The 16,085-nt window shown below is 51.2% G+C and overlaps 1 protein-coding gene across 18 annotated transcripts in view; it reads right to left on the reverse strand.

Moving 5' to 3' along the window:
- Nucleotides 1-16,085, reverse strand: part of MYO18A (myosin XVIIIA) — a 101,198-nt gene that overhangs the window by 58,564 nt on the left and 26,549 nt on the right. For 6 of the 18 annotated variants that reach the window (XM_059878449.1, XM_059878448.1, XM_059878444.1 and 3 more), the window contains exon 1: nucleotides 4,252-4,332. The exons of 10 other annotated variants lie outside the window; for them this stretch is intronic. In XM_059878449.1, the coding sequence (XP_059734432.1) occupies nucleotides 4,252-4,257 (6 nt within the window). In that variant the 5' untranslated portion in view covers nucleotides 4,258-4,332. Of the gene's footprint in view, nucleotides 1-3,926; nucleotides 4,333-16,085 lie in introns of those variants that run through there. 2 more of the 18 variants (XM_059878442.1, XM_059878454.1) reach the window with 2 other exon arrangements.

Consider the following 16,085-nt stretch of genomic DNA (forward strand, 5'->3'; position numbering starts at 1 on the left):
CTCTGAGGACACCCGGCTGCCTCCACGTCAGCTGCTCCTCAGGAGCATCCTTCCGACCACAGATGTAGGCTTTTCCCTGGAGGAAATTCTTTCTGTGGCTTCTGTGCTCAAGTGCCTGGATCTTTTCCTCTCTTCCTTATCACTAGATTTTAACTAAAATTAGAATTAAGAAATACCTGTCTTTGTCCCACAGAGAACAGGTAAGGAATGCAGTCCCAAAGATGGTGGCAACATCTCTGCTACATCACCTGCATCTCTCTCTGCTACAGTCACCTGCATCTCTCTCTGCTACCCTAGCAGAACTGAGACCTGATGGTTCTGTGGAGCGAGGGTACCTGGGAGCAACAGCCTCTCTTCTCTGACCTGTTCTCTCTCTGGTGAGTTCAGACATTTCCAACAACATTCATTACTGAACCTGGAACACCTACAATGAGAAGGGCCCTGTAAAGGTGTTTTATGTGTATTTTTGTATATAAATCTTATAGCCTTAGGATAGGAGAACCATTATTATTCCTGTTTTACTGACGAGGAAGACGACTCAGAGATGAAGTCACAAAGCTGGTAAGTGGTGGGGCTGGGGTTTCAACCCCAGTGGCTCCGGCTGCAAGCCTGTGCGGCTCCCTTGGAGGCCCATCTTTTCTGCTGTGTCAGGCAGGGCTGGGGGGCTGAGTCATCCTTAGTGGCCAACTCTGGTTAAGATCTGTGTCAGCATCGAGCTCCGGGAGGCCTGGGTCCAGCCAAAGCAGAGATTGAAAGGGCGGAGCTTACCAGCATTCAACGTGTCCAAACTGAGTTTCTGGACTTGCAAAGGGACCATAACCCTGCCACTCTCTAAGGCTCTGGCCACCTCCTGCCTCTCTGGCACTCCTGGCCTCTTCTCTTCCGGGAAGGGGAGAGAAACCAAGGCTCACCAAATCCTCACTGTGGTACTCAGCACAGGGGTAGGTGCTTCACACTCCCTCCTCACCTAATCCTAACAACAACACACTTTCTGGGTAAGGAAATGGAGAAGGCAAGTCCCGCGCTGAGGGCCCCCCAGCTGGCAGGTGGGAGCATTGTGATTCACAGCCAGGATGGATCTTGGGAGCCGCTTGTGCTGCCTAGATCACTCTCCAGACTGTGATTTCCTCATGGGCAGGACTCTGTTTTTACTCATCATACTGTGGGCACTTAATAGATGTTTGCTGCCTGACGGTCCTGCAATGGGGGTCCTCTGTACAAACCTCTTATTCCCATCTGGTCTCTTCCGTTGGCTGTAAATTATCGAGAATAAAGCTTGTCCATCCCGATTCCCAGGGATGTGGGGAAAAACAAGGGAGGTATAATCTCTAAATTTAGCAACAATAAGTAGATAGTAAACCCAATTGCCATGGGGATGAGGGGAGAGCAGGACACTCTGAAATTGCTTAGTAGCTCTTTGCAGAGCCAACAGTAGCCATCCCACCTTAGGGAATGTATAAGCTGACTTAGGAGAAACCACTCCCCGCCACACACACACACACAAACCTATGCAAAGATGCAGCATCTATAATAGCCCTAAATTGGAAATAATTAACTCCCTAGAGTGGGAGGGGATCAGGTAAACTGTGCTAAATTAGTACAATCCATTGTTATGTTGCCATTTAAACTAACAACTATGTGGACAATGTAGCCATATGGAAAACTCCTCCTAAAATAACATCAATCAAAAACACTAGAACCTAAATAGTAAGCAAACAGTGATCATAACAATCTTGTAAATTGTGCAAATTAGACGCAATAGAAACACTTGGTATTTATTGTGTTATGTATTTGTTACTTACTATTTATTTCTATTATAAAGATGGCAAAACAGTCCATAAAAAAGAAAAAGTGGAAGAGATAACAGCCAAAAACACTTGTTCTCAAGGAGGAGAAATCTAAGAAATGTGTGGAGAGACCCATCTACTCTCTGCCCTGAAGGCTTCCAAGGCTGGGGTTGGGTTGTGGGGCTGGGGCAGGCTGGGTCTCACCCTCTGCATCACGAGCAGGACCATCCGCTCTTTACTTATCATCTTCTGGGTCCCTTGCAGGAGGGGACGGGTGTACAAACGCCCCTAGGAGAATCATCCCACCCACCAGGCACCCTCCAGGCATGGAGTGCTCAGCCTGGGCAAATGCATTGAGGCCCAAATGTCCATGCAAGACATCCACCCACTGTGAGCCCCCAAGGACAGTGGACACCCCAAGAGTGAGTGCCTAAAGGAAGAGAAGATCCGCCACTTGTGACCAAGGAGCCTGGCAGCTCTCCCCTCTACCATTTGAATGCAGAGGGTATCTCCCAGGTGACCCTCTTCCTGCTAGTCCTAACCTAGCACCAACTTATCTAAGGATGGGAGAGGAGGGTGGTGGTGTGAGGAAGAAATACCAGTAAGAACAGTTAGCCTTTATTGAGCATGTACTAAGTGTCAGGCACTGTGCTGAACCCTTGACATGCATTATCTCAATTAATCCTCACAACATCCCTCTGAAGCAGGTACTAGTTTGATTCCTACTTTACAGATGAGCAAAAGGAAGCTCAGGACTGACTTGTCCAAGGTCTCATGGGTTCACAGAGTCAGACACGACTTCACGACTGAACAACAACAAAAGTCTCATGGGAGCAAGTAGCCGACTGGGACGCACACCCAGGTCTGTCCTCCAGCAGGAACCTCGGAGGCTCATGTTAGGGGACAGAAGGTAGCCCTGCCCCCTCCCTTCCTTGGTTCACCTGCGTCACTGACCTCCCATGACACCTCCTGCCAGAGCAACAGTTTGGGTAGAAAGCAGGGGTTTTCCAGAGATAGCCTTTCCCCTCCACCTGCCCGTGACTGCAATAAGCTTTATACTGAGCCTCCTGGGAGGAATGGGGGTGGCTCTGCCAGGAATGCCTTCAAGGCCAGGCTCCAGAGGAGAAAAGGGAGAAGAGTTTGGCAGGGACAGCCCGGCCCCTTCGGTCCAGCCTCCAGCGAGAGCCCTCCTCTGGCCCAGGGCGGAACAGAAAGCCGCCAAGTGAGAGGCCTCTGCCGGCCGGGCCAGCCTGGAGGAAGCAGGTGCACTGGGATGGCTTCCTGTCAGCACTGCAGTTGCAGAAGGCCCAGGCTTCCTCTTCCAACGGCCAGACCTGCTGGGGGGCCCCCCTTCTCTGGGGATCCTCACTGCCCACCTGCAGGGCACTTTGCCAACTGCCTGGCCATCACCGTGCATGGCCCCAAATCTGTGACCTGGTGCCAGAGACCTGGATGCCCAAGGTGGGCAGGGGTGGGGTGGGGTGGGGTGTTAAGCAGGAAGCACCCACTCCCAGGGTGTGAAGTCTCTCGGGCTCCACCCCCAGCCCGCCCACACACCTCGGAGCTGGTGCCAGTTTTGAGGCTGGGGCGGGGCAGGCTCTGGGCACAGGGGGACACAAATGCTCTCGGGCACATCTCAGGCTCCTGATCCACCCCCGCCAGGCCAGCTCCTAGACTCGGCCAACTGCTGACACAACTGAAAACCTTATCCTTGGTGGCCAGGAGGAGCGGCGTGGGGGGAGCAGAACACACTGAGGGCAGCTCTGTCTCTCCTCACTTGCTTTTTTAAGGAACTTACTCTTCTGAAGTAATCTCTGCTAAAAAAGAGACCTGTAGAGAGTCAGGGCATCCCCAAGATGCCATCTGTGCCCCGTTCGAGTGTCCGATTCATAGAAATGGAGGAGGCGACGCTGAGCCCACCCTCGGGTGCTCTGAGTGGGGAGCCCTGACAAGTCCCCAGACCAGCCCTCTCAAGCCCCTCTCTCTTGTTCACCAGGAGGAAAGAGGGGTGGGGGGTAGGTGGAGGGCTCTGCTGGCAACGCAAACCAGGGACAGGACTTCCAAAGGCCTGGGAGATGCTAGGGTTCTGGGCTTCGGGAGGAAATAGCATTGTCAGGAGTAAAGGCCTGGAGCACTCACGGTTTGTGAGGAAGGCGTGTCCCGGCAGGTGGGGTGACTGATACTGTCCCGGACCCTGAGGTTTAGAGGATGGTGCCCCCTCCCAAACTCCCGAAGTCATGAGTCAGACCCAGGAGTCCCTGCCCCTTGCCTCAGAGAGGCAGAGACTGCGAGGATGAAGGATTTCCTCCCCACCAAGAGGCCAAGAGAGGAGCCTGACCCCTCCCTCCCCACCTACTTCAGCCACATCGAGGGAAACGACAAAAAGGCCCCTCCTTTCCTAAATGAGGAAATAGCGTGAGGAGTCTGGGGCGTTTCCGGGGTGGGGGGTCACAGGGACACTCACCCGCATGGCCTGGCCCGGAGCAGCCCAGAGCAAGGAGTCTCCTCTCCGAAGCTGCTCCCGTTAGCGGCTCAAAATAGCACTGGCAGCGGCCCCGCCCCTGTTCCCCTCCCTCTCCCCAGGCCCCTCCCGGCCGGAGCTGCCCAACCCCGGCCAGAGCCAGTCGGAGAGAGTGAGAGATTGAGTGGCCTGGCCGGGAGGACTGCGGGAACCAGGTATGCTAGGAGGCAGAGGGGGGATACAGCGTGCCTGGAGGAGGAGGAGGAGGCTCTCAGGGGAAGGACGTGGGGTGGAGGTGGGGGGCCGGAGGTGTTGGAGGGCTAGGGGCAAGGGACAGGGAGGGGGAGACTTTCCGGCTGACACACACCCAGGCTCCCGACAGCTGAGCTGATATGGCCCCTAAAAATAGCAGAGGAATTTGAGACCTGCAGCCCCCCAGCCCCACAGGCCAGGATCAAGATGAGCATACGTACACACACACACACCAGCACGCATGAACACTCGATCACAGCACGGTGTTCTTGAGAACATGCAATCATAGGCTCACCCCAGCCATCTAATGACTGCGGCAGAGGCCAAGACAACCACTAACGTCACCTCCGATACAACAACAGCAACAGACACACACAGGGCCCGCTGCACGCTGTGCCCAAACAGCAGCTGCACGGCCACCCCGTGAAGTCCAGCAGGAGCGGAGACCCACACGATCAGTCTGAGGCCCACTGTGGCCGCCTCCCTGTTATAAATACACCGGGGACGTGCATGGAATCGACTGCACGCTCTGTGTAGACGTCCCTCTCCCCCACGCTGCCAGCGACTGAGGAGGGTGGGGCTGGTGGGGCGGGGTGGGTGGGCCTGCAGGCAGAGGAAATTGTGGGTGTCTGGGTGGTGAGCAAGGGCTGCAGTGAGAGGCCAGTGCTCCACATGGAGAGAAGCCTGTGGAGTTAGTACCCCAGGGTGCCCAGACCAGGGCTGGGGACACCCATGAGGCCGAAGTGGGGGCTGGGAGCAGGTGGGAAGGAGCCAAGAGACAGCTCTTCTGAAGCTGTCTCAGACGCTGTCAGCTCTGCAGAATAAAGGAAACAGTTGTCACCTCCCTCTTCCTCTCCAGGAAGAGCAACGGTGGGGTGAGGGTGAGGGTGCTAAGAAGCCTGAGCAGAACTGTCACCTAACCAGGGCCCAGCAGGGGGTCTGGAGACCCCAGGCTTGTCATCCTGGCCGCTCCAGTGAGCCCAGTGAAAAGGCTGCTAAGCACTGCCCAAGAAGACCAAAGCCCAGTTCCACCTCCTACCTGCCACTCACTGTACCAGCCATCAGGACTGGGCTCCCCAGGTGGTGCTAGTGGTAAAGAACCCTCCTGCTAATACAGGAGACCTAAGAGACGCGAGTTCAATCCCTGGGTCGGAAGATCCCCTGGAGGAGGCAGGGCAACCTATTCCAGTATTCTTGGCTGGAGAATTCCATGGACGGTGGAAGCTGGCAGACTACAGTCCATAGGGTCAAAGAGACCTGAACATAACTGAAGCGCCTTAGCGCTCAAGCACTGCTTTCTAGGAAGGGGGCTTCCCAGGTGGCTCAGTGGTAAAGAACCTACCTGCCAATGCAGGAGATCCGGGTTTGATCCCTTGGAGAAGGAAATGGCAACTTACTCCAGTATTCTTGCCTGGGAAATCCCATGGACAGAGGAGCCTGGCGGGCTACAGTCCATGGGGTCGCAGAGTCGGACAAGACTGAGCGACTAAACAGCAATAACTGCTTCCTAGGGAATGGTGTGTCTTCCTAGGAAGATGATCTGGCCCCTCAGGGGCATGTACCACATGTCACAGGTCTCTGCATCTCCAGGGCTTTCTTGATACAATGATGCCAACCTCAGCAGCACACTGATAACCCCTGTGGGACTTTAAAGATATCGACACCTGGATCCCACCACTTCCTCCCAGTTTCTGATCTGATTGGTCTAGGAGGGCAGCCCGGACACTGGGATTTTTAAAAGCTCCCCAGGTGATTCCTACATGCAGCCACAGCTGAGAGTTGCTTGATTGGACGGTGAACATAAGGCCTAAGGCAGAGGTACTTATTTGTTAAATCAATGAGAGAGTCGGTGAATGAAGGACTGAATGATTTAGCTGCGGGACCATGAGCAGATGACTTAAATTTCTGTCATTGCGAAACAAGGATTAGGCTGCACTGATACTGTTAGTATGAGATGGGTGAAACCTCAGTTGGTGAAATGGCTTTGGTTTTCAAAATGTGGTCCCCAGCCTGGCAGGATCAACATCACCTAGGAACTTTTTAGAAATGTAAATTTTACAGTTGCACCCCAGACCTACTGAATCAGAAACTCTGGATAGGGGACCCAGCATCTATGGTTTTACCAGCCCTCCAGATGATTCTGAGGATCACTGCTTTAAAGGAATTATTCACAGTGTACTGTGCTTAAGTCAGTGAGACCTCCAGAGTCAGACTGCCTGGTTTAATCTTGGCTCCTCCATGTAGTAAACTACACAACTTAACTCTGTGCTTCCATTTCTTCACCTGTAAAATGGGGAGAAAAACAGTGCCTACACATAGGGTTATTGCAGGGATTAAATGAAGTGGGACTTGCAAAGCCCATATGTTTTCAATAAGTTTTAACAGTTATTATCTGTGATCATTAAGGGGAGAAAAGGGACATCACAAGCAAAATTTCCAGGTAACTGAAGTCTACCCCCTTTAAGGGACAAAATATTTTCTATTTTAAGTAGTTTTCTCAATTCTGTGACTACTTAAAATCATAAAAATAACAGACTTTTTATAGACTTTCTAAATTTCTTCAGTTAAAATACTCTGAAAGGGAAAGTGTTAGTCTCTCAGTCGTGTCCAACTCTGTGGCCCTATGGACTGTAGCCCACCCGTCTCCTCTGTCCATGGGATTCTCCAGGCAAGAATACTGGAGTGGGTTGTCATTCCTTTCTCCAGGGGATCTTCCCTTCTCCAGGGATGGTAGCCGGGTCTCCTGCATTGGAGGCAGATTCTTTACTGTCTGAGGCACAGAACTCATCTCAAACACCTTAAACTCTGAGCTCCTGACTTACAGCCTGGCTTCTGCCTCATCGATGCCCCGAACCACTCTCTGAGGCACTCTCCAGGCCCATCTCGGCACCGCAGCCAACGTGAAGCCTCGCTCCACCCTTGTGGCTTCCGATGCCCTCTGTGTCTGTGTATCTGCTGTTCGTTCAGTCCATTTGTCCCCTACCCCTGCTGTCACTCTGCCTGTCAACGTGCCTATCTCCAGCAGTCTCACCTCCTTCTGACAAGCTGTTTCTGCCAAAGGCTGTAAAACCCGATAACCAAGCCTGACAGAAGAGGCCAGAGCAGAACCAGTGGGATGTCGGCGAGCCCACAGCCTCTGCTGGGAGTGAAGGGCCTGGGTTTTCACACATAGACTGGGTGTTCTCTATTTTGGCTGCATGAGAACCTTCGGGGCGCCCCTCCCATTCAGCAAGGTCCTGGAAGCTTCTGGGTGACTGAGGGTCACTTTATCTGCACAGTCTTGTTCCAACTTCTGGTAACCACAGGCCCATCCACTCTGAGGTTCTGCTCATGACTAGGTCCTGTCTACTCTGTCTCTGAGATTTTTGGTGTTACTGACAGGGACCTTCTCGGAGCAGTTTCACTTCTCTTCGTGAGAAGGAAGACCTCTTCATTCAGAGAGGGAAGCTGGGGTCCTGGCAACCCACTCAGATTCACACATAACCACGGCTGGTCCCTCTGCGGCCCAACGCTCAGTGCTGTTACGGGGCCTGGTCCTTACACCTGCCCTACAGCTCTGGGGGGCCATGCGGCCACTCCCACAGCTAGCCAGACCATGCTGGGTGCCTCAAGTGCCTCCAAGGACGGCCACAATCTGGCTCCTCCTCAGGACTTCTCTTCACCTTTCTCTCACCCTCGCCATCTCCCCAGCACGCCAGGCTCTCACTCTCTCAGACAAGACCGCAGGCCCTCATCAGCCTCAGAGCCTCTACTTCTGAAAGCCTCTCCACCTTCCCAACCCTCCCCACTTCTCCAAGTCCATCTCGAGTCCCACCTCCTTCATGAAGCCGTTCCTAAAAACCCAAGGCCTGCGTGCTGTGGTAGTGCAAAGACCGAATCTCAGCTCAGCCTCTTTTTTTTTTTTTTTGCAGTCTGACCTAAGGGGAAGTTACTTCTTAAACTTTCCACTTTTTTGCCTTATAGTATACTAATCTTTTTGGGTTGCTGTGAGAATTAAAAAAAATAGTACGTGGAAAGCACCTAGCATTAGGTCTGCCAAATGGTCGATAGTGATTAAATTATTACTAAAAACTACAGCATTCACTGCCTATACATAAATATTAATATCACCGCTCATGCATGGTGATTCTTGAATATACTCAGCACAGTGCTCTGTCACATACATGGGAGTCACACACCATGGGGGGTTAGATTCCCTAAAGTCAACATGTAAGACAAAAATAGAATATAGTCAAAATTACTCTTAAAAATCCCTTAACTTGCTCACAAAATACAGTACACGTGCTTTTGTATATACCATCCTTATACCTGAAAGCATAATGTACACAGTGAAGTAGACAAAGTACAATGGTTACAGTTTCAGACTACAAGTAATACAGTTTCCTACACAACCACATATAGGAATCCTCTGCTTTTTGAAAGTTTGCTTTATGCTACTTAGCTTTACAGAAGACCTACATTAGTACCTGCTTCCGACAAGCAAAAGAAATCTGAAGAGGTGGTTCGCTTTTACGGAAAAAAAAATGCTATAGAAGCAAACACTGCGTGCAGCGTTTGTTTTGCAGCGAGCGTTTTAGAGGCAGCACACACCCCGGGCAACCCTGCCAAGCTCCTTCCCCAGGAACCACACTCAGCCTCTCGGCATCAAATCACCATAGATTTGAACTGAATCTGTATCTGTGCTTCATGATTTTGTAATGCATCCATTAGCAAAATGTGCCCCAAGGTAATTGCTTCTTCACTTTGCACCATTTCATCTTCCGAAAGGTTTCACAGGAAAGCTCTACTTTCGCACTGATTGTGTGTGTGTGTGGTGGAAGGGCGGGTAGTGAGCTGTATTTGAATTTATTGAATTTTAATGAGTGAATGTATGCCATGACCAAACTGATGTTTTGATGGTAATACATTTGTGTGATATGTTTAAGCCTTCTTCTCTCCCTGGAGAACAAGAACATTTCCTACTTCCTTTAGAGACCATCCCACCCTGTAGAACTAGGCACATAGTAGGTGTTCAGTAAATACCCACTGGATTTAACCAACTGATCTGAAAGGTACTTGTGCAACTTGTTGTTTAGTTGCTAAGTCGTTTCTAACTCTTTTGCAACCTTATGGACTATAGCCCGCCAGGCTCCTCTGTCCGTGGGATTTCCCAGGCAAGAATACTGGAGTGGGTTGCCATTTCCTTCTCCAGGGGATCTTCCCAGACCGGAGATGGAACCTGCATCTCTTGCATCAGCAGGCAGATTCCTTACCACTGAGCCACCAGGGAAGCCTGTATGTGCAATTAGCTGTGGAGAAAAGAATGAGGACCAAAGGAATACTTAGATAGAGAAAACTAAGACCATGGCATCCGGTCCCATCACTTCATGGGAAATAGATGGGGAAACAGTGGAAACAGTGTCAGACTTTATTTTGGGGGGCTCCAAAATCACTGCAGATGGTGATTGCAGCCATGAAATTAAAAGATGCTTACTCCTTGGAAGGAAAGTTATGACCAACCTAGACAGCATATTCAAAAGCAGAGACATTACTTTGCCAGCAAAGGTCTGTCTAGTCAAGGCTATGGTTTTTCCAGTGGTCATGTATGAATGTGAGAGTTGGGCTGTGAAGAGGGCTGAGCGCCAAAGAATTGACGCTTTTGAACTGTGGTGTTGGAGAAGACTCTTGAGAGTCCCTTGGACTGCAAGGAGATCCAACCAGTCCATTCTAAAGGAGATCAGCCCTGGGATTTCTTTGGAAGGAATGATGCTAAAGCTGAAACTCCAGTACTTTGGCCACCTCATGCGAAGAGTTGACTCATTGGAAAAGACACTGATGCTCAGAGGGATTGGGGGCAGGAGGAAAAGGGGACAACAGAGGATGAGATGGCTGGATGTCATCACCGACTCGATGAACTTAAGTTTGAGTGAACCCCAGAGATGGTGATGGACAGGGAGGCCTGGCGTGCTGCAATTCATGGGGTCACAAAGAGTCGGACACAACTGAGCGACTGAACTGAACTGAACAGTTTCAACTACCCTGCTCTCCCACATTGGTGGCATTGGATGAGTGAACGGTCCTTGGCTCTGTTTTGGGCACTGGGCCAGACAAAGTGGCTGAGCAGAGCTGGGGCAGGCTAGGCAGGAGGTTCCGAGGAGTAAGTGGTTTACTTGTGAAACTAGTTTTGACATGTAATACCTCAAGGTGAACACTGTGGGGAAGCACAATGCCTGTTTTGGGTTTTTTGGGTTTTTGTTTGTTTCATCCCCTAACCACTAGACTGAATTTCTTGAGGCTGGTTTAGAGGGAGATCATTTGTAAAACATTGAGACTGAGGTTCTAGTTAACACATTAATGAAAGAATACTGCTCTGACCCCATTTGTCTTTGTTATTCCCCTTTAATCAGAACTCCAAAAAAGAAAAAGGCTATAAGCACTGTCTCCAGAAATGGATTCTAACTGTGTAGTATCCATTGTACTATTACTAATTTGCAATGTATAAAATGTCACTAATAGGACTCTTGGCCTGCCCCCCTGGCACTAGCGGTAAAGAACCCACCTGCCAGTGCAAGAGATGTAAGAGAGGTGGGTTTGATCCCTGGGTCAGAAAGATCCCCTGGAGGAGGGTATGGCAACCCACTCCAGTATTCTTGCCTGGAGAATCCCATGGACAGAGGAGCCTCGTGGGCTACAGTCCATAGGGTCTCAAAGAGTCAGACACAACTGAAGCGACCTAGCATGCAATGTGAAAGTGAAAGTCGCTCAGTCGTGTCTCTTTGTGACCCCGTGGACTATACAGTCCATGGAATTCTCTTCTAGGCCAGAATACTGGAGTGGGTAGCCTTTCTCTTCTCCAGAGGATCTTCCCAACCCAGGGATTGAACCCAGGTTGACCGCATTGCAGGTGGATTCTTGATCAGCTGAGCCCCCAGGGAAGCCCAAGAATACTGGAGTGGGTAGCCTATCCCTTCTCAGGGGATCTTCCTGACCCAGGAATTGAACCAGGGTCTCCTGTATTGCAGGCAGATTCTTTACCAACTGAGCTATGAGAGAAGCATGCAATAGAACTCTTTATTTAGGGAAGCTGGGACAAGTTCTGTTTCCAGCACTCAGCTCTGATGGCTGGGGAGGGGCTGGAGCATTTATGCTTCCTGGGGTAGGAAACGCCTCACCATCAGACAAATGCATTCTCCAGGGTGATCAGTTCAAAGGTTCCTCAGTACTTGTGACTTTCCTCTGCTGGGAAGGATTATCCTTTATTACCTGTGTGTGTGTGTAACAAACGTCTTCTCGCCTATGAAACAACAGTGTAAGGGTGTTAGTAGTGACTGGTACCCTTTGAGATACTAAAGGTGTTTTTTTTTTTTAATTGTTGGGCATCAATAACAAGTGGGCATCAATTTTTTTTAAATTGTTGGGCATCAATAACCAATAATCAACTGACCTCCTTGAAGAAGCCTAGGGATGGGGAGGAGGACTAGAGGAAACCTGCTGGGAGGGGAGGAGGACTAGAGGAAACCTGCTGAGACCCAGGGTGCACACCCAGGGCTGGGCAGATAATCCTGCCTAGGAGGTGGCTAGGGGGCCAGTCAGCCTCGGCCCCGCCCCCAACCCTTGAGGCCTACACTTCCCGGCCCCGCCCGCTCGCCGCCAGCGCAAGGGCGGGATCGGGAGGGCGGGGCCAGGTCGGCACATGCGCCTGGAATCCCGCGGTGCATCCGCCCTGTGTTGCTACTAAAGCCCGGCAGAGGGCGGCCGCCTCCTTCTCAAGGGTCCGCCAGGGCCCAGGCAGTGGGATATCACCTCCTCGGGGTCGCCTTCCCGGCCCCTCCCCCAAGAGGCGCCCCCTGGAGAGGAGGCTGAAGTGTCAAGATGGCCTCTCCGTTCACCCCATGGGTACTTCGAGAAGGACGAGCTCCGCGCAGACTTTGTGCTCATTACTGCTCCATTCCCACAGCCCAAAACAGTCCTCATGTATAGTAGGCATTCAAACGCTTACTGATGGAATAAAACAGGTGAATGGATGACTTCATGAATAAAGAAAAGACTCCAGGGACGCCTTGAGCCTGTGTGGTGGGGACAGTTCTGGGACAAGCAATCCAGAAGGGTCAGTGGGCTTGCCCCAGAGGTGGTCACTGAGGCTTGTGAAGTCGCTCAGTTGTGTCCCAACTCTTTGCGACCCCGTGGACTGTAGCCCCCAGGCTCCTCTGTCCATGGGATTTTTTCCAGGCAAGAATACTGAGTGGGTGGCCATTTCCTTCTCCACGGGATCTTCCCGACCCAGGGATCGAACTTGGGTCTCCCGCAACACTGGCAGACTCTTTACCGTCTGAGCCACCAGGGAATCCCACTAAGGCTTAGGGCTCCCCAAGTCCCTGTCTCTGCAAACCCAAAGGTTTGTTCAGAGCCTGTGGACCCCATACCATCTCATGGGCACAGAGCCCAGGCAGGGAAGTCTGGGCTTGTCCTCTCTGACAAGACCAGGAGTCCATTTCCTCGAAGTCAGGTCCTGGCTGCCAGCAGGGACCACCTGACTGGTGCCTCATTTGGCCTGCTGCTCCCTGAGGACTCTCAGCTGCTGGGGATTTCCTTATGGCCCTTGGGGATTTCCAAACTGGCTCTGCTTGCCAAGCTCCCACAAGGTCCAAAGCCAAGGGCCAGCCTTGAGGATGATTTCCCAACATCCTTCACTCTCCTGCCCCAAATTCCACCAAGACTTGGGGCACTAGTAAATGAATGACACAATATTCCCATCCCTGCCCGCTCTGAGAGATAGGAGCCGATAGGCATAATGAAGAACTGTTCTTCTCTTTTTCACATAATCGACAACTCTTCTCTATGTCCATAGGAGAAAAAAAAGGAAACCCAGTTTAAGGGTCAGACACACCAGTTTAAATAAAATATCAGTGAGGTCTCCTGGGGTGTGAGCTGGAAGCCTATGCTATTTATTCTCAAAGTTAGAGCCGTTCTTTCAGCTAAATCTCAGTGTCTTCCAAACACTGGACATTCAATAAATGTTTGAGGATCTGTGTGTTCACCTTTGGGGACCTCTGTTGGGCCTGTTTCTAGAATCCTTTGAAGTCAAAATAAAGCACAGATCCAAACTCCATAGAAGCAGGAAGGAAGATGCAGAAGCTTCTACTTTTCCTACCAACCCACACCTCCACGTTAAGAGCCCTGGCCAAATCCACTGGGGCATGTGAGTGCCTGTGTGTTACCAGGCCGGGCAGAAAACATGCTTGGTGAGCTGGGGAAGCACTACCACAGTTGTGGTGGCACACGGCCAGGACCTGTTGGCCCTGGGGCATCAGGATTCCTGAGCTGGTGAAGTGTAGAAATTGCCCAAGAGGACAAGCCTTCCTTCCTGGGAGGAAGGGAAAACATGCCCCCTACCCAGACTCACCGGGGGGGCTGCAAGAGGAGACAAGCTTCCAGACCACTCCACCATCTCTTCCTGAATGAGCTATCTAGAGCTGCCCTATTCAACATGGTAGTCATTAGTTAAGTGTGGCTATTTAAACTGAAACAAAAGAATGCTTCTGATTAAATTAAAAATCAAATAAAGTTTTAAATTCAGTTCTTAGTCACACTGGCCACATTTCAAGTAGGTAATAACTACGTGTGGCTAACAGCTACCAAGCTGGAAAGCAAAGAAGACAGAACAGTTATCACTCTGCAGAACTTTCTACTGGGAAGGTCTGGTCCAGAGGATCCCTGTTCAGCTTGTCCTTGACAAAGTCTTTGTCGTCTCTGACAAAGACTCCTTCAGGCATTGTCCCTGACCCCCTGCTGTTCTCTCCCACCCCTGACCCAGATTCAGCTTAGACTCCTGTCCCCATGTGCTTTGCTTTGACCTCCAGGCTTCAGAGAGAAGTGGGGGAAGGGATGGTAGCCGCAATTGAACCCCCAGCCTGGGAGCAGAAGCCAGATGCCAAGGGGCTGAAAAGGCAAGGCTGAGTGGAAGCCAGCCCCCACCCCAAGGCATCCCAGGCCTGGGAGAAAGCCCCTCAGTGCCACACAATCATTCCTTGTTTCTGCAGAGTCTCTGGACCCTGCATGGGTAAGACATCTGGAATGCAGTGGCCTGAGGGCTTCCCCACATCACCGGCTGCTGGACTCATCTGATGTTAGTGCTCCCAGAAGGAGAATTGCCAGCAGAACCCTGAACTCTTGAGGGCAAATAAGGCAATAAAGTCTTATACTGAGCAGAAAGCCAGGAGGTCTGCCCTGGAGTAGTGGGGACCATGGCTGGACACTTCCCTGCAATGTCATCTGGATAAAGCTAAAGAGGAGGGGCAGGAGGAGGACTCTGGGGCATGCTCACCATGCTAGAGAGGCTCCAACAAGCTCCCTCAGGAGGAACAAGACAGCAAGGCACGGATCCGACTGCTACCACATTCTATCATGGGCACTTCACTTGAAAAGTTTTGCAACAGTAGCTAGAAAATTCAAGGTGCGAGTGCGTGGGCAAACTCCTATGTGTGAAGGAAGGAGCAGAGAGCAGACCCAGGAACTGGTGGGTCAGGGCTGCCTCTCTGTTCTGTGCCACAATACTCTTTTTTTTTTTTTTTAATATGTATTTATTTGGCTGTGCCAGGTCTTAGTTGGGGCACATGATATCTTCATTGCCACACTGTGGCATGCAGGATCTTTAGCTGTGGCATGAGGGATCTACTTCCCTGACAAGGGATTGAACCCGGGCCCCCTTGTCCAGTGGCGAAGGAAGCACATAGCCTTCACCACTGGACCACCTGAGAAGTCTCATATGCCTCAATTCCTGTTAGCCCTAATCCACATGGGCTGTCAGAGGCAAGGCAGGTGTAAAGAAATACATTGATTTGTAAAGAGACCACAAAAAAGTAGAGTTTGTTTGTTCAATTGGAAAACAAATAGGTAGAAAGAAGCCTGGCCTTTGAAAGGTACTGGTATCAGCCAAGAATTTGACTGGAGGAAGTCACAGGAATAGAAGCAGAGCTTCGAAAGCTGGCAGCAAACTGCAGACGACAGTGGATGCTCAGGGCAAGGCAATCCCACTCTGAGGCTACTCTGTGGCCCCAAGTAAGTGTGGGGTCCCACCTGGACCTTATTTCCCCATCTCTGCCTGGAAGAGCTGACTCTTTGGAAAAGACCCTGATGCTGGGAAAGGCTGACAGCAGGAGGAGAAAGAGATGACAGAGGATGAGATGGTTGGATGGCCCCACCCACTCAATGGACATGAGTTTGAGCAAGCTCTGGGAGATGGTAAAGGACAGGGAAGGCTGGCATGCTGCGGTCCACAGGGTTACAAGGAGTTGGACACGACTGAGCAACTGAACACCCACGACCTGGAAGGCCTCAGGGGCAAAAGCATCATCCTGAGGAGAAGAGTAAACCCCTCCCTGCACCTGCCATGAGCCGAGCTGAGCTGTTAACAGGCTGTGGCATTCCTGTGGGCAGATGGCCCATCAAGCTCCCAGGTATCAAGAGCTTCTCAGCCTGTCAGAGACAGATAATGATGTGACACTGTTCTGAGTGACTTGTATTGATTCATTCATCCTCAAAACAGCCTTATGAGGAGAGTACTATTATTCTTATTTTACAGATGAGGGAAATGAGGCACAGAGAAA

This window comes from Bos taurus, chromosome 19, assembly GCF_002263795.3.
Source record: "Bos taurus isolate L1 Dominette 01449 registration number 42190680 breed Hereford chromosome 19, ARS-UCD2.0, whole genome shotgun sequence".
Lineage (NCBI taxonomy): Eukaryota > Metazoa > Chordata > Mammalia > Artiodactyla > Bovidae > Bos > Bos taurus.